Below are 13,782 nucleotides of genomic sequence, written 5' to 3'. Positions count from 1 at the left end.
CATTAGATTACTAATAACATTGGACTACGAACAGATTGTATCAAGAAGCACCATTTATCTTTACATTGAGAAGCTGAGTTTGACAAAAAAAAATTATATCAAGAGTTATGCTCGAAAAATGCTGTATGAATGCACACTCATATTGAGCATCCACAAGTACATAATTTATATAGTTACCCACATTTTGCAGTTATGCAAAATATATACTGTGCTGTGTAATATTCAAATACATAATGAAATTGCACAGTATAACTACAGTACACTGCTCCATTATGACATTAGCAACAGAACAAAAAAATTTGAAAAACACATGAGAAGTTATGTGCCATATGAAATTTATAATGTGGCTCTGAAAAAACACCTAGAAATTTTAATCAGTGTATGAACTTCGAATCATCAAAAATACAGGAAAAAAATTATTGATCAATTCTTTTTCTTTCAATAGTTTAAAGCAGTGGTTCTCAACCGGTGCTCCGCGGAGCCCTTGTGCACTCTCCAGGGCTCCGCGGCTCGAGGAAAATAATAAAAAACAGTGAAATTTAAAAAAATGATTATAAATATTTTTAAATAGTAGAAATAAACCAGTAACTTTGATCAGTAATTAAATTTTCCCACAGGGCTCCGCGAGTCAAAAAAGGGGGTTGAGAACCGATGGTTTAAAGTATATTTTTTTAAATTACCAAATGAACAGAAAAAATTGAATGCAGAGACAATGAAATAGAATTCGTTTCTAATATATGTATATATATATATACGAAAATAGATTCAAAGTCCAGAAAATGAAATTTGAATGTCTTCATTATTATTAATATTACATATACAGCCGATACGCTTATAACATCCCCACAACTTTTTCTCGATTATTAAGACTAATTATTTTCATGTCCCCCCATCCTGGAGCTGGGATCTGGCTGGCCCTTCTATAGTGCATTTATAGCGTGAAAAAAATTATAGTAATTGTCCATGGGACAGGAGCCTTGTCAGCCCCGCCCTTGAGGAAACATGGGCGGGAGGCATTCCTTCCCCCCCCCCTTTCAACGTCAAAGGTCTAATGTATACATGAATTGACATCGTGTCCCCCCCAGACTTCCCAGTCTATCTCCGCCTATGTGTGGGGGCCTCGGTCCCAATCATTCTCAACAATAAGATTTTCCGTTTAAAGCGTTTTCCCATGATGGTTTATGAAAAATGTTATATAGGCGGATTCAACTGTATAAATATATATTTGGTAATTCAACGTCCGTGAAATTTAACTTTGAATTGCCCAAAAGCGCGATATGCATTTCAGAGTTCATGAAACTGAAGTACCCAAGAAAGAAACCGAAAAAAAGGAATTTGAATTCCGCAAAAGAAATTACCAAAAAAAAAAAAAAATTCAAGTCTGAAATTGTACAGTCGAATTCCGTTATTACGAACTCCAAGATACCGGAGAAATCACTTCATTATAACGAAATTTCGTTATGAAGTTATTACAGGTTTTAGCATTGCTCCTACGTAAACTTAGCTGGGGGATGAGAAAAGTGTTCATTAAAACGAGATTTTCGCTATAACGGTATTCGTTAAAACGGGATCCAACTGCATTAGAATTGTCAAAAATATTGAAAAAAAAATTTTTTTTTAGTCCGTAAAATGGACTTCGAATTACCAAGAGAAAGAAAGAAAAAACGAAACTTCAGAACGCGAATAAAATTCGAATTTTCGAAAAATACCCCAAAAAAAATCGAAGTCCACGAAATAAACATGAAAGAAAAGTGAAGTCCGAAAACACACTAATCGCGCATGCGTTAACATGCCTGTCATTTTTTAACAGCCGAAATAGCAGTGGCTACATTTTCACGAAAGAACCGACTGCTAACCGGTCTGTGAAGCGCGGAGAATACCGTTTTCCAAATAACCATCGTTTTAGCAGGCGCTTGCATGTTAACAGCCGTCGGTGAATACGGCCATTAGTCTCACATTTTAACTTAGCTGCTCGACTTATAATCCATATAGACTCAAACTTGTGGAAGAAGTCTCGACTGATGGCACTGTAACCTATCTTAATGGCCACACAAATCGATATCATAACAGTATCTTTAGTTTTTTTTTGTCACTTGTAGTTTTTGTTCAATGTTAATTAATTTTCCATCCACCCAATATTCCGAATGTTATTCGCTCTTAAAGTTTTTTATATTTATTTTATTTTTTTATGTACGTATTTTTATATTTTCTACATACTAATTTATACATATTTCTGTGTACTAATTTATATATTTTTGCGTATTAAGTTATACGTATCGTCAAGTTATTTTTCGTATCTTATGCGCATATCGTCCTTGCATGTACTGTATTGTTATTGCCCCACCACATTTATACTGTTATCAATCCAAGTATATGAGCAAATAAAGATTGATTGATTAAAAAGTTAGACATTCTGGACAATGTTAGACATTTTCAAAGATTCTGGAGATTGTTCAGACGCATAGTGTTTTTTTTTTTTTTTTTGCTTAACAGGATTTGAAAAAAAAGTAGTATTTTACCTTCCGTCGTGTCGTAAACTAAATCATAATAGGCACGCTTAAAAGTAAATATGATACATGTATTCATGGTGGGAGGTCATTGATTTTTCAAGTGACAAATCGTTAATCATTTTTGTCGCACCATGGTAATTAGACCGGGCACACGAAGGCTAATCAGACAGGGATCTACAGGCTATTAATGAACGTCAGTGTACGACGTACTTCGTTATCCCGCCGAGGGGGTTGGTGCGTTAACTCCTCGGTGAGGGACGTGCTGCGATAGCAATGTGTTCAGTGATCATATCGCAGACCACATTTTTTCTTTTCTGTTGTATCTCTGCGTCAAGAAAGATTCTGGCAAATACGAATCGGGTATCGAGCTCGTGATACCTTTAAACATTTTTTAATGTTGTCAGTGTCTTATTGACCTGGGCTACTATGACCGCAAGTGGCAGATTACTTCTGGTCAGGAAAGAACCCAGGAGAACTAGGAGTTTGAGCTGGCATTGAATCCAGGAAACCGCGGAACGTCATTTGGTATATAAAGCAAATAGGGGTTTCATCGGCCTAGCTTCTACGATCCATACTTGCGTTTATTTTGATCAGCTGAAAGGATGAAAAAAATACACACATCGAAGAATACTGTCACAGCATTTTCAACTGTTGTTGGGTAGTATAACCGGGTTTTCAATTGATTATAGATTATCGTTCAAAATTACATAAACAAATATTTCATATATGTAATATGAAAAATAACTAAGGAAAGAAATCGGCAAACTTGAATTGGCTTTCGGATTGTGGGAGGAAGGTTTATCCAGTCAGGAATACTAGTTGCAAGATCGTCATCTATTAATGTTTTCATGTTCATAAAAATGGCATTTCCAAAATTTTCCAAATATCGCTGGTGATCCTTATTGCTTCGATTTAGACCTCCGACAGCCCAGGGAATCCTGAAAAAAAAACCAAGTTAAAAAAAAAGTTAACCGAGTGCATAAACTTGTATAAAGGAACTGAATGTTTATTAAACATAAAAAAGGTGGTTATATTCACAGTAGATTTCCCTTTTAGAACTTAACCAGATCTCTGTAGTGCATTCATACTTTATAATTTCTTTGTCCCGCGGTGATTTTATGCAGCCTTGGTCTAATTATGCCAGAATTTATGGCTTTACGTCGATTCTGAAAGCCTGCTAAAATATGCTTCCATGTGCGAACTGTGATTCGAACGCAAGTTGTTAAATTAACCTTATGCCTGCTGTGTTGTGTGTGAAGGTTATTTTATAAATTCTCTTAATAATTATCTTTATTTTGATATGTTCTGATCAAAAACTTTCTTCATATTAAGGCCGATGCCAGACGAGCATGATTATCGCCGCACGCCAGAGTTGATGGAGCGCACAACCAGTTGTCAGATGAGCCAACACCATTTATAGCAGAAGGCTTCCGCTCGAAGCTCGTGTCGTCACTGAAGAAGGTCATCTCACCTATAGCCATTGGATATGGCAGGTCGATGCTTGCGCCATCTTTACTCTTTTTTGTAGTATAGCCAATGGCTATAGGTGAGATGGCCTTCTTCATTGACGTCATGAGCTTCGCGCGGAGGCCTGCTATAGATGGTATTAGATGAACGCTGTTTTTTACGGAGGATTATACACTCATTATACAATCGGCTTTTTGCCAGGCGATCGCCGACATCAAAAATTACGTAGCACTTCACGGACGAGTGTTTTTTTTTATTATGAAACCGGTTCCTTCGTTAAAAACAGCACTCGTCTGACAACTGGTTGTGCTTTCCGTTAACTTCGGCGTGCGGTAATAATTGCGCTTCTCTAGCATCGACCTAAGTATCCTGGATTCATGCTGATTAAAAATAAAATCGGGTACGGAGCGCGCAGGAGCCGCCAGGTATTCTATTTTCGGCGGACTTTTCACTGTTAGCGAATCTTTATTCTACCTCACGTCCTCACGATTGGTGTTCGGGTACATGCGATACAATTTATAATGTGTAAACTTATTATATCTGGTATGGGTAAATATTCCTTGTTTAATAAAGTATGACGTATTCTTACAAGTGATTGATAAAATTAAGAAAGGTTCTCAACAACCATTGCATATCGGTTGTTGCAGAGCATGCAAAATTTTCTGAAGCCATTGGTTGCAAACACAGCAGGTATGCATGAGATCTGTAACATACAGTGGAACGTCGTTTAACTTCACTTCAAGAGAACCCACTAACCTCAACTTCAAGGGACCAAAGATTTGGTTAACTATAACTGATTTTATAGGAGAACGGCCTATATAGGCAGAGATGAAAATTTTCATTCGTTACATCTCGAGATTCGTTATATACCAAGTTCACTATACCTGGGTTCAACTGCATCTTGAACTATGACAGATATACAGGATGGTAACTATCGACCACCCGATAAATACACACGTGATTCCTTGTGGAAAACTAATAGGGAAAAGTGTTGGTTTTTTTTTATCTGACCCATAATTAATGAGTTATAACGTTTTAAAAATTGATGATGCCACTTCGAAATCCTGCCAAATTCCCCAATCGTACACCAAACGTATAACTTGACGTTTTTGAAAATGCTAAATATATATTAACTCACACACGAAATCCAGAAAACGAGAGATATAAAAACCAGTTTTTTTAAGTCAATCAGAATATGTTCTTTGCATCTCACAACGCCAGCTTTACAGAGGTTATAGATAAGTGTTAGTCATTTTTTTTTTATTTTCTCCAGAAAATACTGAGTATTTTATTATATTTTTTTTTTTTGGTTATAATTTCTAATTTGATGGCATTCAGCAGCTGAACTACCCTTAAAAAATTTTTGAGAGCGATGAAGTTATTCTTCAAAATTATGTTATCGAATAATACTGGCTCTAATAACTACCATAAAACTAAACGTTTGTGAGTAGATTAAAACAGCCAAATTTTAGGACCGGAAAAAAACCATTTTCATGTTCCAAAGGAAATTTTAACCGTTCTAGGGTATATTAGGAATGCTGATTTCACAACTGGTATCATCGTTTTTGAGATAATATGTGTAATATCAATATTTTAATATAGTCTGTAGCCAGTAATTTTTGCGTGGAAATTTTTCTTTCACCTTTTTTGTTTACTTTTCTATTTTATTCAACACATTATCACTTTTGTATCATTACCAGACATTAGTGATCTTTATGTATTGATATTAAGTTTATTAATGATTTACATTTCTCACAGTTTCAATGTGATTTGTATGCTGCTTAAGACATGAGCGGATCTAGAGCTCGCTGTTGGGAGGGGTGATTTCACAAAATAATAATAAAATAAACAAATAAAATGAGCGTGAATAGCATGACCATACATTCTTCATTTTATCCCGTATTTTCCGGAAATGTTTCGATTTTTTTGTTTCTTCTAAGTCCCGAATTTTTTGAAAAAATGTACCGGTTTTTCCTATTTTTAGTCGAAGTTTTCGTGAATTTGTTATTTAATCAAAAACGTTGATCCAGGTAATTTTCAACGGATTGAAGAAAAAAATATCATACAAGTTAAAAAAAATTCATGTGCGGGGGGGGGGGGGGGCATAGATCCGCACCTGACTTATGATATTACCATTGAAATTAAGCTTTCACTTCATCCAAAAACTAGAGCCGATCTGATACAGCCAATGTCAGATTTGGAATCAAAAGTGCCCCACAAAAGCACCCTAAAATCACTGAATTTTTTTTTAGAATAAAATCAATATTCAGTAGTGTAATCAATAGAAAAAATCTGAAACCTAAAATCATTTGATCATTTTTGTCGCACCACGGTCATTTTCTGCACACGAGGGCTAATTTTTTAGACTGAGACCTACAATTTATTGCCGATTCCGAACGGTAGGCTTGTTTTTTATACTCATCGAGAGGTTGGTGCGCTAACCCCCCGATGGAGGACTCCCTGCGGAAGCAACTTTTTCTGTGGTCATGTCGCTGTTTCTGTTGTATCCCTGTCAGGAAAGTTTTCTGACAAGGACGAACCGGGTATTGAACTCGCGACACCTCTAAACATCCTTTGGTACTTTAGGCGAGTATCATCGACCTGGGCTACCGCGCCCCGTAACCATAAATTATTTTGAACAGGTCAATTCATAGGATAATAAGTTTGATTAAAAGTTTCCAATTGAATCGTTATTATTTTACTGTTTCCACCAGTCACACACATTTGTCAAACTACCATTTTTACATCCTTCATTCAAGCCTTTTACGCGTAACAGTTTCGATGAAAGTTAAAAAAAAACCAACAAAAATACTGCCGTTTTATTGATGAACATTATAATATAATGATGAAAATAACGATCGCGCAGTAAACACGTACACACTGTATGCACCTTCCCTCAAAAAATTTGACTTGATAGTGGAGGTAAACAAATTGCATCATTTGGCAACCAAAGTGTTGATTTGGCCAAAACAAAATTCAAACAGATCTCATTTGGCTAACATTTATACAAATCTGGTGATAAATTTGCCAACATATGGGACGAATCTAACACGTAAGCTATACGTAATATCAAGGTTATAATATCACACTATATGGAGGGAAAAGGCGCCAATCGTTAAAGAAAGCCGAACTAGGCTTTTAAGGGTAATGAATATTTCAGTTAATTTGTTCAAGTGTCTCGAACAGCTGCTGAAGAAATATACTTTCGTACGGAGTTAGGCTCATAACTGACCGTTAGAAAAATGACACGGCACAAAATTTCAAATCGTTATAACTCACTTAATATTCGTCCGATTCAAAAACGGAAAACACTTTTCTTCATTAGTTTTTCACAAGGGAACACGTGTGTAATTATTGGGCGATCGATAGTTACCATCCTGTATTCAGATGTTTGGGTTCGGTATAACCGACCTAAAACTATCCGAAAAAGTTATCAAGTCACATAATAATTGAGATATGTTTCTAAACATACGTGAAATAATGAACATTTTTCTTGTTGATAGAGAAAACCACATCATCAATCAAATGTTGAAGACTGGACATATTCTCTTCCTTTAGAGCACATCTTCCAAGTTCAAGCGTTTCCAAGTATGTAGAAGCTGTTTGATCATTTGCAATCATATCTAAAAACAAAATGTGAATGCTATATGATAAGCACAGTGTTTCTCCATTTCTCAATTCCTATCATTTATTCCTATTTTGTTAATTTGTATTTTATTTTTTCTTCACCATTTATATTATTAAATTTGCTCAAGTTTTATTTATCAAAAATATCTTAAACAAGATCGAATAATAAAACAGTATGCTTTTACAGTATCTGGTTGATAAGGTTTTCGTGGCCGCGTTGAAAGATAAGTTTTCGGCGCAAAAAACCGTCATTGGTATGAGTTCATTTTTTCAACAAATTTTCGAAAGAATTCGGCTCGTTTTACTTGGCTGAAGTTGATTAGTTCGACGACTTTTCCTCTGCTTTCATTAGAGCTTGTGGCTCAATATAATGCCCTCGACTTCCTTTCTCTTTAAATTCTGCTCCAGAAATCGAAAGGTTGGACATCTCCGTCTTAGAAGAAGGAACGTGGCCGTTCGCTAAATGCACAACAGTCAATAAATTTCATTTTACAAAACATCGAATGTGAGGGGGTGGGGGAATCGACCAACGAGTCTAGTGGATGCAATTGATCTGTATTAATAGACGTATTATATGAATTATTACAAATTGTGTCGAACTGGTAAGAAAAGGGTAAAGGAGAATAAAAAAGAGTATACAAACTTTTTAAGAAAAAAATTAATGTACAACAGAGTTTGATAGAATGAGACAAAATCAAATGCATTTAATACATTTTTATCACAGTATTTCTAAAACATGTGGCAAAAGAAGGGCGTGTAATCCTATAAAATTAACACCCAACGTAATTTTCAATTTAGTACAAACAGTAAACTGAATACAAAATGCTATGTAAAGCTGAATGGTTTTATAGTTTTTATAGAATAAGAAGCGGGAAAATATTCTAAAAAACTCTCAATGTCACTGATTGAGAATAGATATGGCTTCATGTGGTTTTTGAAGAATTATTAATTAGTGGTGTTAATATCAGGTGGTAAAGTGTTACTTAATTTCGGAGCAATAAAGTATGTGGTAAATAAATATTAAAAGTTTTATATGCCACAAAAATCGGAAATGTATTTTTTTTTTACTTTGATATATCGAGATTAGAACAAAAACTAACAGCACAGTATGTAGAAAAATAACTAACCTTCTATGTGTCGCAAAACACATATAATTCGTTGACTGGCAGTGTGGGACAGACACACAGCTTGGTCTAGTTGCTGATGTACTCCTAAAAAACACCATATCAAAAAAGTTAAACTCTTTTACTGCCTTTTTTTCCATAATTGAGCTCATTTGTGGACGTATTTTTATAATGCTCTTGCGGATGAAGAAGCATTTTCGTGACTGCCACAAACCAGATGACTATTCTGACTGATAAGACTTTAGAATACATCAAATCTATTTGACGCATTCGATCGTACCTAAACGTACGATAAGTTGCATCTAATTACTTTTGTTGCTTGTATTTTGCTGCCTTTCCATATACAGGTATCCCTCGCTTACGCGATTTTTAAAAGTTGATTTTATTAATTCTAACCTGCAAAATTCGGCTTGGAGTTTAATTCTGGAAATGAATTTGCAAATTGAAGATTCATAACATAGTTTAATCCTTTGACGACGAAATACGTTGGATATGATGATGTAGTTGAGACAAATATGAGAGAAATTCTCAGATACAACTCACCAGATCTCACTGATGAACAACGTTTGGCAACATATTGACAATATCATGAGAAATTTAATCGAAAAAAGCGGTTCCAGTGAAACTAGAATTTTCATATTTGCGAGAAATATGCGAAATTCTCTGTCTCTGCTATTAACGTTATTATAAGTAGACGAAAAATGCTGCTTGTCAGCCTAACCTCGATTGTTTCTTTATAGAACCTTAAGAAAGAGGCAACTCTTTCAGCCTATCATACCAGACGCGTCAGGAAAGAATCAATCAGAAGTAGTGAATACAGAGAAAAGGTATTAATTTAATTCATTTATATCGCCTTTAAATTCACGGGATTTTTTTTAAAAATCAAATCAAATTTATTGTTATCATATATAAGTACAAAACAAATATGAGAAAAATTTACCATTGTTCTCTCATATAAGTTTGAATAATTAATTCATGAAAAAAAAGTTTCTTTGCTATTTGGGTTCAATTTTATTAATCCCGCTGAAGAAAACTAACCCCCATCCCTATCTTTCTCACGTTAAATTCAACTCCCTCTATGCGATTTCATCTTACGCGACTATTTTGTGGAACCAATTAATCGCGTAAACCGAGGTACGCCTGTACGGTCATCCTTGGCGAAACATAAAGTGGAAGCGCAATCCCCGTTATTTTCTTATGGCATCCGTAATAGTTTAAAAGGCCTTTATATATATATAGGGTTCCAAAAAAAAAAATAATTGAACATATTTAATGTACAGAATATCCAGTAATAAAAGCTGTTTTTTTTATTTTATAAGGAAATGAAAGAGATAATTTCAGTATAAGATATAATTTCAGAATTAATGAAAGATAATTTCAGTATAAGATATAATTTCAGAATTAATGAAAGATAATTTCAGTATAAGATATAATTTCAGAATTAATGAAAGATAATTCCAGAATTAAGGAAAGTGATAATTCCAGAATTAATGGAAGAGATAATTTCAGCATTAATGAAAGTTAATTCCAGATTGATGAAAGTGATAATTCCAAGATTAATGAAAAAACGATAATTCAAAAATTAATGAAAGAAATAATTCCACCATTAATGAGAGAGATAATTAACAAAGAAAACAATTCCAGAATTAATGAAAGAAATTTTTCAGAATAAACGAAAGAAGTTATTCCAGTATTAATGAAAGAAATGATTCCAGTATTAATGAAAGGAATGATTCCAGTATTAATGAAAGGAATGATTCCAGTATTAGTGAAATAAACAATTTAATCTTTTTTTATCTTAAATGAGTTAGTTCTCTATCCTTTTTGTAATCTTTAAAGCGCAATATTTAGAGACTGAACTGTACATTTCAATGGCGAAATTGCCAAGCACAAACTGTTATTCACCGAGTCACGTGATTTCCTTGCATTGGATGTCGCTGCTGTCGGATGCTCCCTCTTGTAATATAAGCTCGATGTTGGTATTGATAAGCTCGATTCAGGTATAGCACAGTCGTTGGACTGCAACTTTTGATCCGTTTGGCGAGTTTTTCTGACGACTGTTGATTGGCACCAACATATTTCCTCTGACGACGTTTAACAACAAATACAATCTACTTAATTATACATGAAACCAAAGCGTATGGTGGTAGCCGCTGTGGTGGTCGAGTGGTTATAGTGATGGACTCGCGATCCGAGGATCCGGGTTCGAACCCCACAGTGGTGGTCGGCTGAAGTTGGTTTTCTGTGGTTCCCAACATCAAGGCGCAAATGCGAGCCGATCTCCCCGTTAAAAAGTCTCGCCACAGAGAGCAACAGTCCTACAACGATAAATCATTCAATCATAACACTTCACTCATAGTTAGAAAAACTGGTGGCAGATGGCAGCACTACACATAACAAGCATTACATAGAAACAAACTTTACGTCAGGTTGCACTACACGTACACGCACATTCCCGCATATACCGATTCGTTGGGGGTTCCGCGGGGGGGGGGTGGGCTCGGGGATCCATGATGTCCTTAAGTCAGCCACCTCGTTGGGCAATTTGCCTGTTGTGGCGTTGTATTTGTGTATTTGTATTAAGAAGGTTTTAATACGCTTTGCATGAAACCGACAATCGCAATTGGTGTATTGGTTAGCGCTGGTGGCTCTAGTCCCGAAGGTTGGGGGATCGATTCCCCTGGCCCCCTGGTTTCTTGATGATCTTGAATTTATATTTAATTTTAATAAAATTTAATTTTTTTATTACATTTAATTTTGTAAAACCGTGGCACAGGTTAAATGTGGTTCATTATATTATATGTCACCACTGATTGCCAGATGCACGGGATAGGAGGTTGTTCCCAAACAGCGAAAGTGGCCAGATGTTTTCCGTAGGGAGCCGACCCATTTTATGGTTATTGGATCATAATAAAAATAGATTCATTAGGAAACAAAACATAGAATTTGCGTTGCGGCAAGCCGCTGTATTTATTGTATGTCAATATCATTATTATTATATTACGTATTGTATTATAATATAATATAATATAATATAATTCCAGAATTAATGAAGGAATTTGTACTATTATTGCACGAGCAGCGAGACGTCATGACAAAATAAAAGCGAAATCGTTAATGTACCCTGGTGTTTGGCGATAAGTTGCCAAACGTAACAGCCGGACACATACTTTACTCGAAGAAATCGCACTCCCCTCATATTACGCATGCGCCTGTATCAAAAGTTGCGATCTCAGCGACTAAATTCTTGTTATTTCAAGGACAAGAATTTTTTCCGAAGCTTTATGTTAATTGTAAGGTTCCCCCATCGAAGAATATTCTTGCACGTCTATAAATCTTAATATCTTTAAACTATGAGCGAACAGGGCTGAATCATTCGCAGAGACAACCGTGATTTTTGACGCATTTCATCAGGCTGGGAACACAACCGCGAGTTTTCAGGGTTATTTTACTAGTGCGACTTATACACCAGAAGAGCAGCGAAACTATCTCGCATGGATAATTAATTAACGATAAGACAATGCACCTAAATTCATCATCGCCCATTCGCACCCTATTCACCACGCGTGAAACCAAACAATTGATCCTCTATGCATAAAGATTTGCACATTGTCAAGTCACGTCCTTATTCTGTGGAACTTGGCTTACTCTTACTGCGTAGATCCCACCCGGACACAGTCTGAGGCAATTAAGCTCTCTCAACACAGGCCTCATGACAATTAGATCTGTTTACAATTTGCGAAAGTTAAGGTACAAACATAGTGCACGCTTGTTTCCGATTCTCGGAATCGGCACTGTTGCTGACTGGTTAAAAACCTGAATTTCAAGTTTTTTTAACCAAGTAGCATTTCAGAGTCGGAAACCAGCGTGTAGGCCTACTATTTTCGTACCCTTTCTATGAAAATTGGTCAACCAGTTCTTTTTAAAAGCTGGGGGGAGGGTGGCTTAGAAAAATCATCATAGGACCCCTTGGATCATATGATGTTGTTAAGAGGAATCTTACTTTATGAAAATTGCACGAAATCTCATTCCAAAAACTCAGCATTATCATTATCTAGTTTGCAATATTATTAGTTTTTCTGCATTGGTGCCATCCTCTTGACTGTATAATCAATCGAAAATCCTGTTTTTTACCGGATGCTGGAAAAAATTGTACATTAAAAAAAACACTTTTAATGACTTTTCGTGGTGCCCATTTTTTCCTGATGCCCTAAGCACATGCTTATTTTGCTTAATGGTTAATCCATTAGTCAGCGTGATATACTCTGAGTGGAGACTTTTCAGTCTCCCTTAACTGAAGTTGAAGCGGCAATAGCCGCCGCAGGGGGCGACATTAAAAAGAGAGATTTTTTTCTCAGCCTTCAACACATCTATTCGCCTCGACATGATATACAAAAAGCGCCTTTCTTTGATTGATTACATAATTTGGGGGAAAAAAACAACACTTGTGATAGAACTATAAAAAAACGTTGAACGTATTTTACCCGAGAGAAGAAACTTTTTTTGCATTTGTGGATCTCCTTCATGAATTAGACGGTCTTTATAAGCAACTCTAGCTCCATATTGTAAAATACTCCAAATTTTCTCCTCTTCATTTATGCATTCTTGAACTTCCGCATCAAACTCCATTTCATCATAATGACTAGGTCTACTGAAAAATAAAGATAATATAAATATTTTAACGAATAAGATATAACATCATCTTTTTATATTCTTTTTTATTAATTTGAAAGGTGGGGCATTAGAAATGTAATAATAAATATTTATTTCATGATTCAGATTGTAATATCGTAATTAGAGCCCGGAAGTTCAAGCAAAATGCCATAATAAATGCCTTTTTTTGACTATTTTGAAACTTTTTAAGTAAAAATACCTTTTTTTTGAAATTTTCGTGCCATAAATGTATGTGTGTGTGTGTGCCTATTTTAATATAGTTTTAAGTTTATTAGTGAATTTCAGAGACTATAACCTGTAAACTTGGATATGACATTTTGGGCATTGAAAACTTCAAAAGAATCGCTCTTTTTAAAATTTTCCAACGCTCAGTATTAATT

The 13,782-nt window shown here is 35.3% G+C and overlaps 1 protein-coding gene across 1 annotated transcript in view; it reads right to left on the bottom strand.

Annotated features, from left to right (window-relative positions):
* Positions 1-13,782, bottom strand: part of LOC149080545 (protein qui-1-like) — a 149,618-nt gene that overhangs the window by 88,710 nt on the left and 47,126 nt on the right. The window contains exons 5-8 of the mRNA XM_089239645.1: positions 13,213-13,379; positions 8,732-8,815; positions 7,450-7,600; positions 3,277-3,448 (exon numbers count right to left, since the gene is read on the bottom strand). Of these exons, the coding sequence (XP_089095771.1) occupies positions 3,277-3,448; positions 7,450-7,600; positions 8,732-8,815; positions 13,213-13,379 (574 nt within the window). The remainder of the gene's footprint in view (positions 1-3,276; positions 3,449-7,449; positions 7,601-8,731; positions 8,816-13,212; positions 13,380-13,782) is intronic.

The sequence above is a fragment of the Pholcus phalangioides genome, unplaced genomic scaffold (assembly GCF_987345545.1).
Source record: "Pholcus phalangioides strain wild (caught in Gottingen) unplaced genomic scaffold, Ppha-v1.0 ptg000011l_1, whole genome shotgun sequence".
Classification (NCBI taxonomy): Eukaryota; Metazoa; Arthropoda; class Arachnida; order Araneae; family Pholcidae; genus Pholcus; species Pholcus phalangioides.
Note: the sequence above shows the minus strand (reverse complement) of the source record. Positions and strands in the feature narration are given on the sequence as shown.